Below are 23,237 nucleotides of genomic sequence, written 5' to 3'. Positions count from 1 at the left end.
GGAAATCGTCATTTGAAGTTCTACAATAAGAGAAGAATTCTTGTGGGTTTTCCTCTCAAGAGGAGAAGTTTTGGCCCTCGCTGATAGCCTATATCTTTTGGCCTCTTGTCTCTTTGTTCTTTATTGATTAGTAGTTGTTTGATGATAAGAACACAATAATAATTAAGTTGAAGAAGAACCTAATCAAGATAAGTAAAAATATATCACAAGTTGTTATCAAGTTAAGAGAAATCACTGAACCTAGCTACCCCTAGATTTCTCAACATGGTATCAGACTAAGGTGACTACATCAAGGAAGGCAGCTTAAAGAAGGATACTCAAGGGTCAAAGCTCAAGAAGATCAACTGGGAAACATCAAGAGCATCAATCATCAAGAAAGATTAACCCGCTCATCATCTTAAAGGATGTAACTAAGAAGCATCAAAGAAGGCCTCAAAACCCTAGCTCATTCAAAGAAGGGTTCTTCAATTGAAGCTTTCCTGGGAAGCTCACGCATTGAACAATCTTCATCTTAAGGGAAAGAAGACCTCAAAGACCCTACCTCCACTCAAAGAAGGACTACACATTGAAGCATCTCAAAGTCTCTACATCCAAGTGAAGCAGGAAGAAGCATTGTTATCATCATCAAGGAATCAAGGTGATCTCCCTCTCTTTGAGTCAAAGGAAGACATCTTCTATTATCAACATCATCAAGAAAGGCATCAAGTAGAAGATTTCATCATCTAGGAGTATCTTCACTTGACAAGTAAGTATCTTTAAATCTATATCTGAATCTAACAAAATGACTTCATTTTGCAAGGAAAACAAAAAATTGGTTGGGTCATCGAACTTCCTTGCATGGAAAAAGAGGACAGATTTAATCCTCATAAAGAATGAAGTTATTGGACACATCAATGGTAAAGTCTCCAAACCATCACAAGAAGAAGCTCAAGCACTATCAATGCATATGAAAGGGGAAATAAGGGCTCAAAGGATTCTTATAGAATCCATGAAGGATCCCCTCATCCCTTGTGTAGAAAAGTTGGAGACACCAAAAGAAATCTATGATAAGCTAGTAGAGCTGTTTTCCATAAGCACTATCAGAGAGGTAATATCTTTGAGAACCGAGCTACACAAGATGAAGATCCAAAGGAAGAAGGAATAGCCTCATACTTTGAGGGTATCATAAATAAGAGACCAACTGCAAGAGTTGGGGGAAATAATGTGCGACAAAGAGATGCCCACCGTGGTGCTCAATGCACTACCAGATGAATGGGCCAACTTTGTATCAAGCATCTATGGAACGAAGAAAGCCACCCCATTCAGTGAACTCTAGTCATTGTGTAAGATTGAAGAAACCGGGTTGAAGGCAAAAAGCGATGTAGGACCAAGCGAACAAGTTCAAGCATTTGCTGCCATGGCTAGGAGAAAAGGAAAGTTTGGGAAGTTTGGTCCTCAGAAAAAGAAGAAGATCGATATGTCAAAGATCTAATGCTATGGCTATTAAAAATATGGGCATTTCAAGAGACATTGTCTGAAACTCAAGAAGGATAACAAAAAAGGAAAGAAAGGAATGAAGCCCATGTCACCGAAAAAGTGGAAGAACCTCAGAAGAAGAAATCAAAGAAGGAGGAAGTGAAAGATCTCTACTATCATTGAGATAATCTCCATCACTTAGTTCTTTTGAGTTATTGTAAAAAATAGCTATCATGGTAGGAAGCATTGTAAGTATGATAGGATGCATCATATTAGGAGATGGCATCATGGTAGAAGCATATGATTGAAGCAAGAGCTCATTATAGAAGCTTGAAAGGATAGGTGAAGTAGACATCTACATGGATGTAGCAGTCATCATAAGGAAGTAGCTCTTGGTAACCTCTTTGAAAGCACAAATAGTATATATGGTTGAAAGAAAGTCATCTAGCATGATAGAAGATAAAAAGAATTCATCATGCATCATCATCATTAGAAAGGAGCATTTGCAAGATGAGGATAATCAAGATTGTCCATTGGAATCTTCATTAGAAGGTTCACCTCTACTTGGATTGATCATTCCACCTTGTGTGGGATCCATTGTTTAGATGAATGATGGTATGGTGACAAAGGAGTGCAACATGTCAAAATAGTTGAAGAACTTTCAACCAACGAAAGGAAGCTACCGAAGGAAGTCTAGATGACCCAAGGAAGAAAAGAGGTAGAACTATGTATAAAAGTTCATGGGATACATTATGTGAGGAAAGGAAGAAGGATTCATGGAAAAGTTTCAACTATGGTCACATAAGATAAGGAATCAACATCCGATATCTAGAAGAATCTGATGTGAAATCTCCATGGAGAAGGTATGAAGACCTTCATAAGGTAGAAGACCCTTGACATTGGAAGTCTTAGAGATGTGTTTATGAATATGTAGGATGTTGATGGTGCAAGAAGCAGATGTCATGATGAAATACCATCATAAAAGGTAACTGTGATTTGATGTTCATTTTGATTTTTGAACAACATCTAGTTGGGTTGATACAAGTCTATCAAAAGAGAGATGTAGATGTCACTAATAACTAGTACTCGTGTGATTGGATGGAAGATCCTGAAAGAAACATGACTAAGGAGAGGTAGCTATGTGAAGAAAAGTCAGATGTGGACTGCAAGATCACTTTCCGAAGAAAATAAAGATGACATGATTATTGGTTCAATCCTATGGTTCGATGAAGGAAAGTGATGGATGGACGATGCCCTACAAAAGATGAAGGCCCCATGATGAAGAAGATGTAGTTCATGACATCGAAAGGAGGAGCCCTACAAGTAGCTAATAATACCATGATCTTCACCAAAGAGTTGAGAGTTGTTGTTGATAACATGTCCCTAGTTAAGAGAGAGCTTAGTCAAGTCCCTGGGTGTGAGGGAGCTTGGGTATATTCCTTTACAGGAATGAGTATATCCTCCCTAGTTGAGAGGGAGAGATAGACACATCATTCTTATCTTCACCCTGTGAAAAAAGAATGGAGGATTGGTAAGCATTTGGCTTCTGATACTCTTTGAGGATGACATAAGGCATCCAAGATGTAAGAGTAGTCGAAGAGGAAATTTCTTGAGGATGTGTTATTCCAAGATATGAATTGTCCTAAAAAGACATACCCTGTGAACAATTGGGTGGGGTATGTGCTTTGAGAGATAATGATGATGGTGTCTATCAGTCATTGATCTCGCCAGCATTGTGCTCTGATCTTCTAGAGAGATATAGCGATTAGTCAAGGCCTTGCTATGTGACAATGTTGGTTGGTATGATGCAAAGAGATACGTTGAATTGATAGTCTGAGAATGTCCAAGTACCATGTATGGATTATGAATACCTCCCTAGTTAAGAGGGAGTGTTGAAATATGTAACTAGGTTCGATCTTCATAATGAGATATGTAATCATGATTTTATGTACTTGATGTAAAGAGAAAAATTAAATTATTATTGTTATTCTTGAGGCATGCATTTTATGCTCAAGGTTATTTGTTTTATAGGTCAAGCACCCATTGAGTGCTTCTAGGGCTTGTCATTGAGTTTACAGGTCATAAGTGTTATTGTCATGTGCCATTCGTTGTTGAGATATCCATTGATGAGGTGTCTAGGGCACTGTCCGAGTTTTTAGGTGATAGCAGCACAAAACAGATTGATGAAGTGCCATGAGACATATCTCTAGTTGATGAGGTGTCAAGAGGCACAGAGTTGTCCACTGTTGGTGAGAATGCCTTGCATGTTGGGATGTCTATGGAGGAGCAGTTGGAAGCTCATGTTGAGCCCACGATGGAAGAGGATACACAGCCATCCTTTGGGCTAGCCATTGATGAGGGGAAGCATAGAGAGCACACATTGGGATTTCAGCACAGTTTGCTCCAGAGGTACGTTGACTAGGCCTACAGCGTTATTAGCCCACCCCTATGCATTGGATTGAGAGAGGTGTAGTTGTCTAGCCAAACCATAGGGGATGACCAGGTCAGCAGGACTAAGCGACATGAGCTGAGTATGACACTTCATCAACATGGAGGGCTTATTCCTTCCACAAGAGATTGTGCCTTGGATCCCCCTTTTGTGATAGGATAGCGAGGTATTGAGTGTTGGCCCTCAATTTTGGTCATTTTTGCCTATCCTAAATCCATTCATTTACCACCATATTCCATCTTATTTCACTTACATATGCTTCATTTTAGTCATATTTTGCATATTTAGGTAACTAAATTAAGTTTTTCAATTTTTAGAATTTTTTGTAAAAATTGGGTTTTAAGAGTAAATTTGGACTGCATTAAAAATTCCCGTAATAGCTCCATTAAAGTCATATGTGCAAGACACTTGAGCGAGATCTAAGTGCATATTTGGAAAGCTTGGGAACCACAGATGAAAGAACACCTATTGGTTCGGTCAAACTAAGCAAACACAAGCCCGGTCAACGTTGATCAAACTTGACTTGTCATTCAAGAATCCCTAGCAAAAAGGGGCAAATTTCTTATTTTGTGGGATTTTCCTAATTTTGTGAACCAGACTTGATGAGTTCGACATGTATGGATGGATTAGGATAGATAATACTGTTAGAGCCATTATAGCAAAGTTTGTTTATGATTTGTCTATTTAAACACAGTTCATGAACCATTCAAAGTGTGTAATTTTGTATTGAGACTATTGGAGACTTTTGAGATAATTTGAAAAATCAGTTCTATTGTTCTATTGATGTTCATGTTCAACTCCAAGTATAAAGATTTCAAAGCTAAGTTTACTACTCATTGGCTTGGGCCATATGAAATAGAAGAAATCTTTAATAATGGGGCAAAAAGGAAGTGCCCAATCTTCCTTATGAAAAAAATTGTTTTGATAAATCTGTCATGCCATTTGATTCTCTGCTACTGTACTAGTGATGTATGCTCAACTGCTTGTTGTCTGATCTCGTCTAGTTCATTCAACTGCATAGGTCCAATCCCTCGGCAGTATTGGGGAGCGCTTTCAAGAGGCAAGACGACAAACCCCACTGCGTGGTATGGCGGCTGGCCAACACAGGGCAGTTTCGCACGCACCAAATTGGTTCATGATGTATGGAGTCCATATATTGATTGCACAAAGGGACCTAAGACATGGTACAAGTTGGCGCCGCTAGCTGTCAGGACTATGTCGCAGTCATTCTGGTTATGGGATCTAGGGATTTGGTTGGTTGATTGGACACTTTGTTTTGTGATGAGCGGGATCAGGACAGAGGATGACCTTGTTCACACTTGGTTTGACATGTGGGGAAGCGTTGAGGCCTTTATCACATGTCAAGACTGGTCTTCCTTGTTGCTGCTATGGATCAGGGTGAGTGTTGGATGGGTAGGTCGTGACATCGTGGAGGTGCCCGGGCCAGATGCGTTGGGACTCTAGATATTTTTCCATCAGGTCCAAGGAGAGGAGGATACAGCTTGCACATGATGGGTAGACCATCATGGTCAGAGTTGCACAACGACAGCATGGTGGCACCCGTTTTAGACTAGCATGGGATATGGGCATCACAAGAGTTGGCAGTACAGCTTCCCTTAGGGATGAGCTAATTTCTATAGGGAAATATCATTCAGATTCTCCATTGGGTTTTTGTGACTCGATGATGGCATGGGGGACTTCATCAACATGGCAGGTTGGTCAGCAAGAGGATATCAAGGGAAGCCCATGCGGGAGAGACTTCATCCCCACGAGGATTGGGTTGTATCTTCAGGAGTTTACCCTTGGAGTGCAAGAGGTGGACTACTTGATAGGGCAGCTTCATGGGAAGTTAGACAGAGTCCTACATTATCATGATGCTCTACTTATTGATAGTATGCAAAGGGCTTTTGGTACCTATACCTGGTTGGACAACAAGCAGAGCAAGGGGTGCTTCACAATGATCAAGATGGCTTGGGATCCAGGTATCGAAAGATTCCTTCATGACCAGACGATGCAAAGATCCAAGATGACTCAATGGCACATTTGGGACCCTGGTATTACTAGTGGTGATAGCGTGATCAGCAGTCAAAGGGGGCACTTGTTCAGGCATTGCATGAGGACAAGCAATTTTTTGACAAGGAGGACTGTAATGTCCCCAATTTTGATTTTCCACATTTGAGATGATTTTTCGAAGAGGAGGCAATTCCAGCATTCAGACTTACAAGGAAAAAGGGAAATTGCAGCTATAGCGAAATGTGGGGCCCACAAGAGAGAGAAATTTGGCCCAAGAAGGGAACTCATGCTCTTGGAGGAGAGAGAAAGGAGAAGGGAGTATGAATTAGGAGAGAGAAAGAGTGGGGACCACCAAGGGAGGAAAGAAGGCCAACAATTATAAATAAGGAGAAGAGGCCTTCATTTGTATCTTTTGACAATTTAACTTCAGAACACAAGATTTCTTGAGTTGTTTAGCCAAGTCAACCAGTGTTGTTTAGCACAAGGGATTCCCAAGCAGGAATTCCATCTCTACCTTCGGTGAACTCCAAGTGTCACCTTAGGAGAGTAGAGAGAAGTTTATCTCGAGACTCATAAAGGAGCTACATTACAAATCATTTCGAAATGATGCGTATTTTACTTGGGCGCAAGAGTTGTTTGAAGCACCCCAATTGAGATCAATTATAGATTGCTAGAGTTCCAGAGGATTTGTTTTCCCACACATTGTTAGAGATTTTGTAGAAAATTTGTTGGGTTGTGAGGCAGGGATTTTGAGGAGCCATTTCTCTCACACTGAACATTGCACAAGGGTTTCTAGCTAGCCTGCGCAAGGGAAGAAGGAAGGAATTTGTGGAAAGATAAGGGCTAGAGATAGGAGGACTCAGGAGTTTCTCAGTGGAGAATTAGCCGGAGCTAGGAGAAATTTTCCATGGTATATTAGGAACATAATTCATTAATATCAAAACTGTGGAGCGATTTATTGCCAGATTGGGCAATTTGCACTTGTTGGGGGTCACCAAGGGTCAGTGGATTCATCCCAAATGCTTTCTGGGTTTTTGTGGTTTGGTGAGAGGATGCTAGGATTAATTTTGCAAAATTTTTTGAGCACTTCTGAGGGCAGAATTCCTAGTTCCATCCAGCAACCAGCAATAGAAATTGTTAGAGGGCGCAATTCACACTAGGACCATTTCCACCACTTAGGTTCGTGAGATATTTCTGGGTCTTGTTGGGTATCTAGTGAGGAGGCCACATCAGAGTTTCAGTTCCGAGCTCTCTTCAGAGTGGTCCTCCAGTTTCCTTCCAACAGCAACGACCAATTTTTATTGAGCATGCACAGTTATCCTTGGGTGATCTTTCCGGCGTTTGAGCATTGTAGTCACTCCTAGGTTCTTGACATAGCTTGCAGTAGCAAGCCTGGGTTCCTCTAATCTCATTTATTGTACTCATATGACTCAGAGTTTTTGCTCATGTTTCGTGTTCAAATGTGTATGGTTGTGCATTTCTGAATTTTGTAGTTGTAGCTAGTTCATTGCTTCTATTATCTACAGTATTTTTCCATTTGGAATATGACATTATCTTTGTGCATTGTGATCTCTATTGTCCTTGTGCATTTATGGTTGAATTTCTGAAGTGTAATTGCTTAATGATAAACTGGAATTGCTAAAAGAAGATCTACATCATTAGAAATAATTATCAGTGTTTCAGAAATTAGTGCTTGTATCTATTGCACTTAAAAAATCAACAAATTTGATATCTAAAAATGACCTTTTGTCTTCTTTTGATTGTTGTGCCTAGACCCTAAATGATGTCAAAGTTAAATTTGGGACTGTTGCATCAGAAAGTACATAGTCTGCTTATCCTTTTGAACTGTTGAACAACCCAATTCCATTAATAAAAGACAAAACTATCGCATATTGAACCTACCCTTGGAAGTTTTTAATAAAACCATCTTACCTTATACTTCACATCTGATATTTTCCACAACCAAATTTGCTTTTGCTTCAATTCCACTTTTGTAGAAAATCCACGAAATTCTGCAACTACTAATATGAACAATCTGAAAACTACCTTCTTTTCATATAGACACAGAATTTCTTTACAAAATTTTGCAGCGGAATAGGAACAAAAATAAATGCAATTCACACAATTCAAGACACAGAATTTTTATAGGGAACCAAAATGGGAAAACCCTCTGTTTGTTTACTGATTGAAACTGAGCAATTGATCTCTTACAAATACAACTTATTTCAATCTGAAAACAAACTTGCTTTCTTGCCATGAACCAGGCTTACAACCCTTGCAAGATTGTTGATCCCTATCCGCTCTCTATCAAACTCACACAAGCACCAACCTGTGCTCTCTACTGCCTTGTCTCACCAACTCGTGCTCACAAGACAATGATCGAGTTGTTACTTCGTTTCTTCTTTATAGCAATTCAGATGGCTAAAATTAGTGAATTTCTAATTAAGGAATGATTTTGTGATTGATTGGGTTAGCATGAGTTAACGGGTCATGAAACTCGTCCTATTTCAAGTCAAACACTTGAAACTCAATCACTTGTGTTTTTCCTCAATCAACCCACACTAGAAAATCAAGAGCTCGACCTCCAATTTCAACACATCAGTTAACTTCATCCTAACTCGTCCTGACTTTTAGGTACTGATTCCTAAATAATAAGAACTCCTCCTATTTTATAGGGAATCTCCTAAATTTTAGGAAATCGAGTATGACAAAGAAGAAACTCGCATTTGACTCCTTGAATTAAGGCAAAATCAAGGAATCACTTTCTCACTACTATTTTCAACAACTTTCTCTTGTGATTTGCTACCTCATGCAAATTGCATCACTACTGATTTTCCAAATCAAATTCGAACACCCCACTTCTTTTCCCAAATGCTCTAGGACTTGCCTCTGATACCAAACAAGACTTTATAGCTGCATATGCACATGAAAATAAACACAATATATGGTGGGTAAAATACTAAATGTCATATATATCTTTAATGATGTTGCAACAATACACCACAGGGTTAACCTGACGTAGGTTGTTCATGTATCTAATACATGTTTGAACCATTCTCACACCTATCTCGCTATATATTTTACATCATTTAAAGTGCCCAGAGAGATAAGGTGTCTTACCAATCTATATTAACACTATCTGTTAACATTATCTTTAATATTATCTTATATCACTCTCATTTTATTATAAGCATGGTCAATAATATGCAAGATATTAAAAATGGACTTTATGCCCCTCCAATACAATTTCCAAGGAATTGATCCACCATTCACTCTCAAACATCTACTAACCTAAAACTCATTCTCCTTGGTTCTTGTTGTCATATTCTAGAAAGATTTCTATCAAAGAGGCTTCTTCTTCTCACCGCTTTGAAATGAAACTCTTATTTTAGAAACTAAATATATATAATATTATCAATCATATATGATAATGACAAAGAACCATTATGTTAAGCAACGCACCACAAGACTATTTAAGTGACATATATTCCATGGTTTTGCAGTGTGCTGGTACACAAAATGGCATGAGCAACATAACGATAGTCACAAGCACTTCATGGTAAAGTCATTGCAATAATAGAGAACCAGAATTGAGCCCCAAACCACTTTATTCACAGACGAAATATGTTACCCAGTTATCCTAAACATGTGCAAAGCATGAAAAGAAATTAGAGTGATGGCTATCCAAGTAGGGGATCCCTTACAACATCTGCAAATTTGGGTACTTTTCCAGCAACATTTCTAACCCCCAAGTGGCTTTCTATATTGGAAGCCCATTCCATTTGACCTTGTACTTGGAGAGTTGCCTTCTACAAAGATTCCTCCCCTTCACTGCTAGGAAGCCCTCAGGCTCTGATATCTTCTGAAAAGATTCTTCTCCTTCACCGCTAGGAAGCCCCTCAAGTTCTAATATCAGCTTGCCCTTTATTTGAGTAACCTCACTGCCCACTTTCTTTTTTCAAACATGAGAGAATTAAGACATCATAAAACTTTCTCTTCTTAAGAATGTCCAAAGCATAAGACACATCACCCACTATAGGGACCATATAACTTGACTTGAATTTTGTTTTTATAATATTTTCAGAGGCTAGAACCGGATCATGAGCAGGAGATGAAGTGGAGCATTGAGACTCGAGAGTGGTATTTCCCAAAAAGCCTCAAGAGCGGAGCATTCGAGGAGCTATATATATATATATATATATGCCAAATTAGTTGCATAATATATGTAAACATGCATGTTTGTGCTACTTGTAGATGAATATTACATTATTATGCATTTAGAAATGCCATGCATGATTTCGTAGTACAATATTCAAATTTCAAAACAAAGCACTATGAATAAACAAGCAAAAACATCTAAATGAGAAGCAATGTTCAACCATTGCTTACGTTGGGATCCTCATCATTGATATCATCCTTATATTTTGCCTCTTGTCTAGCCTTTGCCTCTACAACAATCCTTTAGGGACATCAGTCAGCACAACCCAATTTTGATGAAATTGCATAATCCAAGCATTAAAATATGGTTGAAAAAGCTTAACATGCCTAATCAATGATTTTGGTTTTTGTGAAGGATACATTTATGCTAAGGTTATGATAAAGAAGTTCAACAATCTACACCACCAACATCAAAGGACATAAAGGGCTTGATTCTCTTGATTAAAAGACAATCACATACCCTCATTTGTGATAGAATCCAATGAAAATGCTGCAATCCCACCAAACTTAAAATCTTGAAAACCATTTAAGTCTACTGAAAGAATTTTGAATGGGCTATATCATATCAATAACACCATTTTAAAGTCACCATCGTCACTACTTTGAACCCAAATTCAGATCTAACCAGAGCAAAACTCAATGACATGATCCATAAGAAAGCACAACCATTTATGTATAACCATGGGAATCTTTTGTTCAGAGTGAAGTTCAAGTAAAGTTGATCAATATCAAAGTAAAGTACTATTGTTTATATCTACTGAAATATGATAAGCACAACTTAGATTTCTAAACATCACAAGTATGAAAATGGATAAAACAGTGATATATTGTGTTATTGACAGTTATAGTACATATAGGGACCATTACCTCTTGTCTACAAGGTCTGTTTTGTTGCCAACAAGGACAATAATCACATCACTACCACGTTCAGTACGTACTTCTTCAATCCACCGTGCAGTGTTTAAAAAGGATTGTCTGTCTGCACAAAATCAGAAAAGCGGTCACCAATATGGAAAAGTTAATTGAACTATACTATTTCTTGTTGAATCATTTCAAGAGCAAAATTATCAACTAAATACAACGCCTATATTAACTTGAGTTTTATCATTGTTCTCAAAAGAAACTCCACAATAAGATGCTTTTATCAGAGTGCTGCTAGGATAGATGACCTCTTAGCAAGTGGTACCAACCTTTGGCATGGGGCAATAGGTATCAGAGCTCAGTGTAGACTATGTTCTTCAAGTATAGAGTCAAGACAGATGATAATGACCATTTACAAGTCAAGGTAATGCATGTCAATATCTCAAAAGACAAGACGTAGTCCTACTATGGCATGGAACTTTGTAGTCAAAACTTCCCATGAGTTAGCCAAAGTACAAATTTGTCTCAGGCATATCACTTGTTGGATTTATTATCAGATGAAATAGTGAATGAGATAGAACACTTGTATATTTTCTAAAAGCTGGTACAACATGCTTCCAGAAGAAGCTCTACAATTGTGTTTATCCTGGAATACTGACTACAAATAGAAACTTAAAAGATAAGTTCTTTTGTCCTGGAATGATACTAGGATAGACGACCTTCTGGGAAGTGATATTCATAGGTGATACAAGACACTGGTTTTAAAATATATTAGCTGTAGAGAAAAATATGAAAATCTAAAAAAACACCTACTATAATTGAGTGCTGGATCAAAACATGTCCAAAACCAAGAGTATAAAGACATAATCTACAGATATCCATGAAAAACAATTCAAAACTGTAGACATCTAGAACGAACTTCCAGAACTTCAACTGATTTAAAAAAGAATGTAGTCAGTTGAGGGATGAATTAAGGTGGTTCCAAAAACACATCAAATTCAAATTTCAATTGACATTACATAGCAGCTTAATGGTCATCAACCATAGACAAGAACTCCCGATTCATTTCAAATGTATGGAAAAAGAAAATTTAAGAAATGGAAGTTCACTAAAGTTGGCATATGTTGTGTTTCTACTCAAAAAGAGTCATAGAGGCTCTTTTTGCGAACAACAAGAGGCTATTTTTAAAAATATCTAATAGAATCTTTTTTATAAGAATGTTGAACTGGCATAAAATTTTGGATGCCCATATATATTGCAAATTTGCAAGCCACACTGAAGCCATTCAGGTCAATATTACTCACTTGCAACATCGAAAACAATTACGGCAACAGATGAGTCGCGAATATAACTAGGAATCAGACTTCGAAACCGTTCTTGACCAGCAGTATCCCTACATAAACAGAAAAAGGAATAACAATTTTGTACTTTATAAAACATCTTAAATAATACAAACTTGAGCAATTGATACTTCCTTTGGAATTAAGGCAAAGTTAAAATCCCAGATTCTATCAAGAACTTAACTGCAGAACAAGTCATATAAGGATATTCAACCTCAACAACAATTAAAAACAGTTATTTCAATAACAAAAGAAAATATTATAAATATAAGAATTATCATCGATCATTCAGATGCTTATACACAAGAATAGATGATCACCACAACTGCAATCGAACTGTCCGATCCTCAAGGTACATCGTCTTCGATAGAAAATCAATACCAATAGTAGCCTGCCAATAATATACAGGTCAACATTCATTTCTAGATGGTATCTCTTGATATACAACTGAAAACAAAGCAGTCTCTCTCTCTCTCTCTCTCTCTCTCTCTCTCTCTCTCTCTCTCTCTCGAGTGTCACCAAAGCTTATGACAATGCATTATACTGACAACTTACAAGCTTAATCTTAACTTTGAATCTGAAACTTCTTCTTGCTGATTCAAAATAAAGCTTCATTAAAGGATGAGCGTTTGTTAAGTTTCCTCAGTTAAGATGTATTCTCAATAATCAAAGTCTACCCTGAGAAGATACATATTTAAGCTAATTGTCCACGTCATTTTCTACCTTGAGTAATACATTTCCATTTATTTTAATCTGTAAACATAGCAACTAGAAAAACACGCTGCTGAGTAATTACATGAGACAAAAAATATGACTATCTTTCAAGACAGTGGCCTTTAAGCTAAGACAATTGGAATGTAGCTTTAGGTCACATATTATCAGTTCGAGTTATTTTGAAGCATATATATTCATGGCAGAGGAGGTCCATGTCTTTGACTGTTTCAACACATGTTCCTTAATTTTTTTGGATGGATGGGTTACATAAATCGAAGGGAATAGATTACAAAAATCCATATTCTTAAAAAAAATATGTGCATATTCTTGAAAAAAAATCCTATTTGCACAAGACTTGGGTCAATAGCATGTCCCCTACGTATACATATGTCAGATTTAAGATATAAAGCAGTGATAGATGGAAGGAAAATCAGTCACCATGATGGTTTTTGGCAACTGAATTGTCATTCATTTGCAATATATATATATATATATATATATATATCAGTACTGCTGAGTTCAAGGTTTTAAGATTTCTTCTAAAACGTGCAATCAACAAGATCTATGGAAACTGTAGTTTGGTTATAAATTGGATGAAAGTGACAGCTCAGCTATCTAATATTTCTCTCAGACCTATAGGTGGCCAGCCAAAAGAGGTGGTTAATTACTTTGAGACTACACCTTCACACACATCTACACAGAGTTGAACAAGAAAGCAAATTGTTTGTCAAAGGAAGCACAGCAGGTAGCTCAGGGCATATCGTAACATTTTATAATATTATCACGAACTGCCCAGACATTTATGACCACAATGTTTCATGAGGTTACAGAAACTGAGGGGGTTGAGCTTTTGCACTGTGCAGTGCTCTACAGCCCAGAATGGGGGAGACATTGTCATGTTAGCATCAGATAACGTTACATTAAAAAGTAATAAAAAATACTTACATTTAAAAAGAGAAAATAAAAATACAAGGTGGCAATAGAGTAAAAAATTACAAGTCAGCTTTAAAGTAAATTTAAATTTATGTTTTACCCCGATGGGGGTGGGAGAACGTGGGCACATGGGTTTTCAGGGCGGGGAATAGCCCCTCTCGGTTAATCACCTAATTGTGTGGCAGAGGGCTTGCATGCAAGAAGGGGTGCGTGGAAATAGTAAAGGGTTTGCACAGGTTGTCAACCTGTGCATACTCCTTCGGTTCTGGATCGCTATACTAGAATTTTCTATGCAAGTGGCACAGTTATTGTGGTGTTTGTGGTGATCGGGTACGCAAAGAGTGGGATCCCGGTGAAGCTGAATTTCAGAGCCTGCTCCATCTTTGGTCGAGTCCAGCGAGGAGGAGACGCTTCTGGATTTGGGTTGTTGGAGGACATCAGAATTGGGGCTTTGCTGTGGATTCCTTAGTAAGTTTTCTAGTCTGCGTTTTCAACATTCATACTATATTACCCTCTTGGAGTTGAAGGGTAAAGTCTCATGGTTGTGTCTGCACCACGTTAAATCAGCCTCTGGGATGAAATTGGCCACCAGGACTTCAAGGTCCTTCACGGATGCAATTGGAGTTTATTGGCAAATGTTTGGGTAGTGGGATTACTTTGGGTATCTCCCTGTTCTAGTTCTGTTGCTGTGAGCGGGAACCCCTGGCCAGTGCTAGGTCCCTGCAAATCCTCTCTTTGGCATAGAAGTATTGGGTCTCTGGTGCTGCCCCCAGAGCTTCCGGTACCGTCCTCCTGTTTTGCCGAGTGCCGTGCCTTCAGGGTCGGGGTCGCAATTGAGGAGTGAAGGAAGTCGATTGTATTCTGCGCTGGTATTTTCGAGGGGAGAAGTGGCAGTGTTAGCAGGCGACTACCGTTCTTTAGCAAGGTCTGGGTTGGGAATTATTGGAATCCCTCTGCTGGCTGCCATGGCCTGGGGTGGTGGCAGGGTCTGCACACAGGGCTGGTCGTTCGTGGACGATTTTGGTCGTTTAGCACAAGTGTGATTATGCACAAACAGCGTGGGAGTGCTCGGAGAGGGGAAGGCCCCAAAGGACAAAGGGTCGAACACCGAGGAGATGCAAAGGAGTTGGGGAGAGAAGGTGGGGTGGAAGCAGAGCTGGAGGAGGAGGTGGCCCCTTCTCCTGGACATGCCGACCTTCCTCCTCCCTTCGACATCCTGGATTCTCAGCTTAGGCATGTCACACATCTCCTCAAGCAGTTGGGTCAGATTCGCCATGATGACCGCAATGAGGTAATAAGTTTCATGAACAACCTACAGCACAATCATTGGAACATGCAGGACAGGATGGCTTCAATTCAACAGAGCCAGAGGAGAATGTCAGAGTGAATGGAGCACCTGGAAGGGAGAATGGTTCACGTTGAATATCAAGTGCATGACAAACTTCGGCCTCCAGATTTGGCGGGTAATGAAATGGACAATCCAGATCCAGCTCACCCTCCTGCTCCTTAATGTCAGTTGGCTGTGTTTTGATCTTAGGGATATTTTGGGCCTTTTAGTCTTTCTATTTCTGGACCCTCTGTAAGTTTTGGCAATTTGTGATCAGCTTTTGTGCTTCTCTTCTAGCCAACAAATTCAGTAGGAGTGAGGCCGAAAGAACAAGGAAATCAGGACTGTCATGTTGTAATCAATGCATGACCTAATAGAAGTTTTTTCACCGGCAAAAAAAAAATTTAATTTATGTTTTTGAGTTAGAACTAGAAGTTAAAAAATTTGTTAATTTACTACAGTACAATAATAATAACAACAAAGATTTACTTTTGATTATGAGTTGTTCATGGAAATAGAAAAGAAAAATGTATACTTAGTTTGTAATAAGAAACGTAATGAAGACTTGTTTATGCTCATAAGTTACTAATGAAATTAGAAAAAATAATTGTTTTCTTAATAGTTGACAATGAACAGAAAATATTGGACTCTAATCATAGTTGAATGCACCGAGAGTAGTGAGGTGCTCTACAGCCCAGTATGGGGGAGTTGCCATGTAACATTACATAACAACAACAACAAAAATTAAATAACTACAGATGTACATATGTCTGTGACAACAACAAAAAAATAACTATGGATGTACATGACAACATCTAGAAAAGTTAACCCAGCGTAGATCAATCTTAAATCCAGATCTATCAAGCACCAAGACAGATCAAATTACTTAAGAAGTAAGCTTTTAATCATTTAATATGAAGGATTTAGTACATGACACAGAAAAAAGCCTAGCTTTTCTATTACTGGAAATAAAAGAGATACACTTCATGATCCATGCCATCAGTATAGCAAGAAACATTACATAACAACAACAACAACAAAAATTAAATAACTACAGATGTACATATGTCTGTGACAACAACAAAAAAATAACTATGGATGTACATGACAACATCTAGAAAAGTTAACCAGCGTAGATCAATCTTAAATCCAGATCTATCAAGCACCAAGACAGATCAAATTACTTAAGGAGTAAGCTTTTAATCATTTAATATGAAGGATTTAGTACATGACACAGAAAAAAGCCTAGCTTTTCCATTACTGGAAATAAAAATGATACACTTCATGATCCATGCAATCAGTATAGCAAGAATTTGAGTGGACAAAACCAAATGTATGTTCATGATCCATGCAATCATTTAATATGAAGGATTTAGTACATGACACAGAAAAAAGCCTAGCTTTTCCATTACTGGAAATAAAAATGATACACTTCATGATCCATGCAATCAGTATAGCAAGAATTTGAGTGGACAAAACCAAATGTATGTTCATATTAGACACAGAAAAACCTAAATTGACCAAAGTTCTACCTTATAGTTGATAACTAAATTCACAAAATAAAGAAACTTAGTGCAGCCAACAAAAATTTAAGAATTTTATATGAAAATCTTTGGCATAATCTTGTTTTGATTTCCCATATTCAGGAGTACATTTTCCAGTAACTCAGAGATGAAGATGTTTGATGTGGCCTTGTTTTGGTGTGTGGCCAAACATAAGGGGAAATCTCATGGCATGGATGAGATGATTTGATGGTTGCATTGGCTTTATGATTTTACCTAACATGTTCATTTTCCCATGTAAAAGTGGTGGAGCATGAACATACTCGGGCGAGCATTAGAATAGGAAGAATAACCTCTAGTAAGCAAGAGTAGAAACATTAGACTTCATTTTCTTGCTCCCTCTCACATCTTGGCTTATGCCTTTTTCATGTAAAGCAAAATTTTGAAGAACAAGTTCCCATACGCAACTAGGTGTTACCACTCTGAGTGCATATGTACTTTGAAAGATTCCAATACAACTTGGATCACAGGAACTTATATATGTTTAGAGATATAAACATGGTATTTTACATCGGCAGCAAGTAGCAGGTTAAGTGCACAGCTAAGAAACTGGATTCGTTGAAAACCCCGTGTGTGTCCCGAATTTGACGAATCGGACACGATTCAGTGGTACACGTGTCCTCCAAACGTGTCCGAGCGTGTCCCACACGTGTCCGAGTGTGTCCTCCAAACGTGCCTAGCATGTCTCGATTTCGAGACACATGTCCCCTTGAATTGCATGCCGCACGGCCCATAAAGGGTGGTTTTGGGTCATTTCTCCCTCACTATTCTCTGTCTCTCTTGTTGTGGGTGTGTGGGAGCGACTAGCAAAGGGTTTGGGAGCATTTTGGAGGCGATTCAAGCGACAAGTGCATTTTTTTCCTGTTTTTTTGCATTTTTATTATAGCAGTTTGCATGTACATTTTTTTTACAAGTTTGTGCATTGGTCCTTTATTTTTTAATAGCATTCATGGCTCAATCGAGGGCAGCACGGAAGGGGCAAAGGAAGGGGAATAATGTCCCCATTGAAGATGCCCCTCCTATTCCAATTTCATCAGGGTCTGCAAGTGTTTCCTCTATTAGAAGTTGGGTTGCAACAGCAGCTTCAAATGTTGAGGGAAGAATTAATTTAAAAATACAGCAGGCTCAAGAAAACAAATATCACTTGTGGAAGTATGTCACAAGAGAGCAAGGGCCAAGAAACAAGTTGAAAGAAAGAGGCAATGTTGCTTGGAAATGCAACTATTGCAACAATCATTTCATGAGCACTTATTACCATGTGAAAGCTCATTTGTTGGCTTTATCAGGTTGTGAAATTGGAGCACGTACACAGGTGTCTTTAGCTAAGAGGAAAGAAATGGAAAAAGAGGCCAATTTTGGTGTGGCAAAAGTGGTTGCATCATCTAAAAAGACAAGAATGATGATCCCCTTCCATTCTTGAGGAAAAGCAACAACAAATTTCCATTTGAGAGTTTTGGTGGGGAACAAGCAACAACAAAAAAAGGCAATGGCACTTGGTCCAATGGACAAGATTTTTCAGAAAGAGAAACGGGAAGAGCTTGATCTCACCATTGCATTCTTTTTCTATCAAAACTTCATATCCTTTAATGTTGCACACTCACCTTTATTTATTGAGATGTGTCGAGCTCTAACTCAAGGGGCTCCATTAGGGTATGTGCCTCCTGGGTCAGAGAAGCTTAGAACCACATTGTTGACTAAGGCAAAGAAAGAGGTGGAAAAAATGCTTGAGCCTATTAAATCAGCATGGCCAACATCTGGGGTTAGTATTGTTTCTAATGGATGGACAGATCTAGCACGCCACCCACTCATCAACTTCATGGTGTCTTCCTTGAATGGTCCAGTTTTCTTCAAATCAGTGGATGCACTTGGACAATACAAAATTGCACAATGTATGGGTGAGTTGTTCAATAAAGTTATTGAAGATGTAGTTGTTGATTCTTGTGTGCAAATCATTACAGATAATGCACCTGTTTGCAAAGTTGCTAGCATGATTGTGGAAGCTAAATATCCACAAGTATTTTGGACACCTTGCATTGTCCATTCCTTGAATTTAGCATTTAAATCTATTGCTTCTGATGTGCTTTGAATTGGAAGTATTATTGAGGATGCATGGCATATCTGCAACTTTGTACAAAATAATATAAATGTCCTCACAATCTACAAGGAGTACACCAATCTATCATTGTTGAAGATTGCAAATACACAATTTTCCTCGCCATTCATCATGTTGAAAAGGTTGAGTGAGGTCAAGACCGCTCTTGGAGCCATGGTTATTTCAAAGTTTTGGTCTTTTTGGAGGAAGACAGATCAAGCAACCTCAAAAAGAGTGAAGGACACAAGAAATAGCAAATATTTTGCCGAGTCCCATCAATCTTCTTCCTCCAAATACAATTCCACAACTTCCTAGACATGCCCGCATGCTCGGCAACGTTTTAGAAGTTGCCAGCTTTGCCTTCTGAACCAAGTTGTACACTACAAAGAAGCTTGGACTTTGCAACTATTTTGAAGGAGAACCCACATAATTTTAGGACTTCAACTACAAAAAGAACCTGATTATGATGACAAATCAAAAACATGGATAAGAAAAATTATTGTACAGCTTTTTAGGGTGTTTTTTGGGATCAACAAGTGAATCTATTATCTACTTTCACTACTTATATTCAGTGTTCTCTTTTACATTGGAATGAATACTACAACGATTATTGTTTCATATTGGCTTATGCACTATCAGCTTACTCTTTTCCATTTACCTCATATGCTGCGTGCTTGGAAAAGAAGCAGGACCAACAGAAATGAGTCATATTTCAGATACCATTAAAGATGGGGAAGAAGCTTTCTTTACAACCCAGTATGGTACAGATTCAAAATTAGCAATTTTGTTTTCTTTTTGTGACTCTAGGTACATATCTCTTTCAAAATAGAACCAAGTAAAAATAATCTGGATTTGAATAGTCAACTTCAGGTATTGCAGCATATGCTGGCATGTGGGTTTATAGGCATGCAAATGCTTATGCGAATTACTACTGCTGCACTGCTGCTAGACAGTCAGAGAGAGAAGCTTTACAGGTGCTCATGCTGATGGCTTCTCAGCTATTCATGTAGTAAGCGCATTGCAATTATAGGACTAGCAATGCTATGTGCCTTGTTCTATGTATATACTACATATTCAAATAGGAGTGGATAATCCAAATCCAACGAAAGTAACTGGATTGCCTCTTCTTCCAGTTGATTATATATTTGCAGCCTCATTTGTAACCCATTTTGCTTAGCTTGGAAAAGGAATACATGTAAAAGCTGCAGACATAGATGTTGATCTGGTTGGGAAAGTGGAGCAAGGTATTCATTAAAATGATCCACAACCCAGCTATCATTGCTGACTTCAATGGAGACAATGTTGGCAATCATACGGCTCCTGGTGCTGACCTTTTTGAAAGTATTGTTGTATAGGACCTAGGTAATTTGCACAATGATACTGGGGAGAACCATGGCTATACTATATAGGATTGAAGATCCATCTGGGTAATAAACAGTTGGACAAGCCATGTTTGGCATCTTGGAATAGTTTCCTAGATTTGCACAATGATACTGGGGGAACCATGGCTATACTATATAAGATTGAAGATCCATCTGGGTAAACAGTTAGACAGGCTATGTTCGGCATCTTGGAATAGTTTCCTAGACTTGAAACTTCCTCTCCTCTGCTCTCCTCCCATTTGTTATTCATTGTTTTGATTTAAATGTATCCTTATGCAAGATATCTTCCATTAGAAGTACACATCATCCAAAGTATGAAGTCACCCATGAAAGATTCCATGGCAATTTTTTAGAGAAGGATATTCTGTCCTTATATTTTTGGCAGTTATTACATTTGTTGTGTCTTCAAGTTGCCTTTCTTACACCAATCAAGTTCTCACGGCATGGTTACACTTTGCAATACGTGGACCAGTAGGAATCATAACAGCCTATATTTTTATTTGGATCACTCAGTATTATACAGATTACAAGTATAATAATGGCCACAAATAGGGTCTTGGGCCTTAGTTTAGAATATGTTGTATGAGAAGTCTATGAAGTCTCTATTTGGCCAACTGCAGCACCCAGACTGCTCTTGGAGACAGCCTGGGTGGGTATCCATACCTTCTCAACAAAATTTTCTTTCCCACATGCTACTTCAGGGTTATTTGAGTTTCAGAGATAGTTCTGTTTAGCTGAAGATTATAACTGCTGTTCAATCAGTTCAGACCTGAAGTTTATTCTGGTACATTTAGTGCTTATTATACTGCTGTACAACATTTTTACCCAATTTATTTCGGTGACCATAGAAAATTGGCTGTGCTGATCTGCTTTTGCATGCCATATCAGTTACTGTTAATGCAGTTGTTGTCTCCACCACAGTTTCGGCTTATAACAGTGGTGTCAAAGCCCAAATTGACATCTGAATTCATATCAGATTTCAGTTACAATATCAGATTACATATAAAGTTTATAACATGTGTTATTAAATAGCTGGGATTACACACAGGTAGCCTGCCTTTTAGAGTTTACACATGGAATTTGCATTAGTTCTCCCTGAAATAATGAACATTGCCGTGCTCTAGTAAGACATAATGCCATCTTTGGCAAAAACAGACAAGCATGCATATGACAGCACATACCCAGACCATAAGAGCAGAACTTGGCTGAATCAGGCCTTTCCATATGAAAATTTGAAAATGAATTCAACTGAATTTCCCGTAAATTCGGATTCAATTCATATGGAAACCCTACCACATCAAAAAGGTCAGTACAACTAAAAATTTGCATTTCTTTTTCAAAACTGGCAATACGAACCATCTTAGGCATTTATAAATACAAACTGCAATTGATTGTGTTAGGGATTATACATTACGGGATCATCATTTTAAAGATGCACTTGCCTTTATAAAAAAAATTGGGGGGTGTATTACTGTACTGTATAATCCCATATTTTTTTCAAATTTAATTTTTCTAATACAATTTTTCATTCCAAATCATACCAAATCAGAATCTGAAATCGTTGCTGGTAACTACGATCTAGACTACCATAAAGACAATCATAATCATAAAGAAAGCCTAGCAAATAATTCCTGCATGAAATTTCAACAATGAAACAAGGAATAGTTAAAGTGCATCATACTGATGAAGTTTCAACCAAAAATCTCCATCGCCAGATAGGGCAGAAACTGAGTCATTAAGCAATACGAAGACAAGATTTGCAATACAACGACGAACCAGTGAAATCCATATTCAGGACGCGATCCAATTGGTGAAAACTTGAGGGTAAGCGTTTTCCCCATGTTGGTCAGATTTCAAATTTGATAGTGGCGTTTACTAGACAACCGCGCTACTTACAACTATAACTACGTTACAAACATCAGAAGAACAATCCAGTAAACAAAACTTAAGAACAAAAGGGAGAGCTGCACCAGGCCCTGATTAAGGTGTTAAAGGGTGGATTCTACTAGCACGACAAGTCCTTTTAATCAAATCATGTCACGGAAGCATTGACCTGAAGGCTAGAACCCACTCTTCGTAGCTATAATTCGGACATCACAGAGTGGATCATGGATCAAAACTATAATGTACAAAACAATAAAATTGTTACTAATGAAACCTCGATAATTCTAAAAATAACAAGCCAGCATTCTATAAACCCATGCCGAGGCATTTCAGAGATCAAAAATACAAATGAAGGGCTTCTACCATACGTTCTGTTTTCAAATTTCTGAAAGGGTCACCTGGTAAGTATTGTCGAACTTGTCGTACATGAAGCGAGTGATAATGCTAGTCTTCCCCACAGACTGATCTCCCAGGAAAACCAATTTGTATTTGGCAAGTGGCGACACAGTAGCCATTCTGATATCCAATCTCAAACCCTATTCCGGGATTTCTCCAACTGCCGGCAAATAAGTATGGAAATTAAAAGAAATCAGCACCCTTAGATCCGCAATAACATTGACATCAATCCTAATTCACCATTATTAATCCAATTAATCAATAATCGATGGCAGTACCTGCGTTTTGAAGAGTTAGGAATTTCTGCGATCGATGGTCTTCAGGGGGAGGGGGAGCAGATTCTGCACCTGAAAATAGTATTTTCGCACAATTGCAACGACCCAGATCTGGAAGAGGGGCGGGAGATCGGAAACGAATGTGCCCACTAACAGATCGCGGGCCGAGAAAACAAAAGAAAATGATGACCTTGGTGTGGAAGATGTTTCGGGTAGATCGAGTCAGTTGGCGTCAAAACTTGAGGATTTGTTTCCGTCAAGGAACAGGGTAGAAATTATAACTGGCAAGTGCCAAGAGTTTAAAACTAGCGATTGCTTCTTGACGGGGCAGCGAGA

At 38.4% G+C, this 23,237-nt stretch overlaps 1 protein-coding gene across 1 annotated transcript in view; it reads right to left on the bottom strand.

The window, feature by feature from the left end:
• The window catches only part of LOC149250491 (ras-related protein RABH1e), a 30,851-nt gene extending 8,052 nt beyond the window's left edge, over positions 1-22,799 (bottom strand). The window contains exons 1-4 of the mRNA XM_089459113.1: positions 22,629-22,799; positions 12,657-12,727; positions 12,301-12,389; positions 11,003-11,114 (exon numbers count right to left, since the gene is read on the bottom strand). Of these exons, the coding sequence (XP_089315239.1) occupies positions 11,003-11,114; positions 12,301-12,389; positions 12,657-12,727; positions 22,629-22,745 (389 nt within the window). The 5' untranslated portion in view covers positions 22,746-22,799. The remainder of the gene's footprint in view (positions 1-11,002; positions 11,115-12,300; positions 12,390-12,656; positions 12,728-22,628) is intronic.
• Between the last annotated feature and the right edge of the window lie 438 nt (positions 22,800-23,237).

Source organism: Pinus tabuliformis, chromosome 7 (genome assembly GCF_031772625.1).
Source record: "Pinus tabuliformis cultivar Carrire ecotype Pingquan chromosome 7, CPIR1, whole genome shotgun sequence".
Lineage (NCBI taxonomy): Eukaryota > Viridiplantae > Streptophyta > Pinopsida > Pinales > Pinaceae > Pinus > Pinus tabuliformis.
The sequence above is the reverse complement of the archived record's forward strand: the minus strand, read 5'-3'. Positions and strand labels throughout refer to the sequence as shown.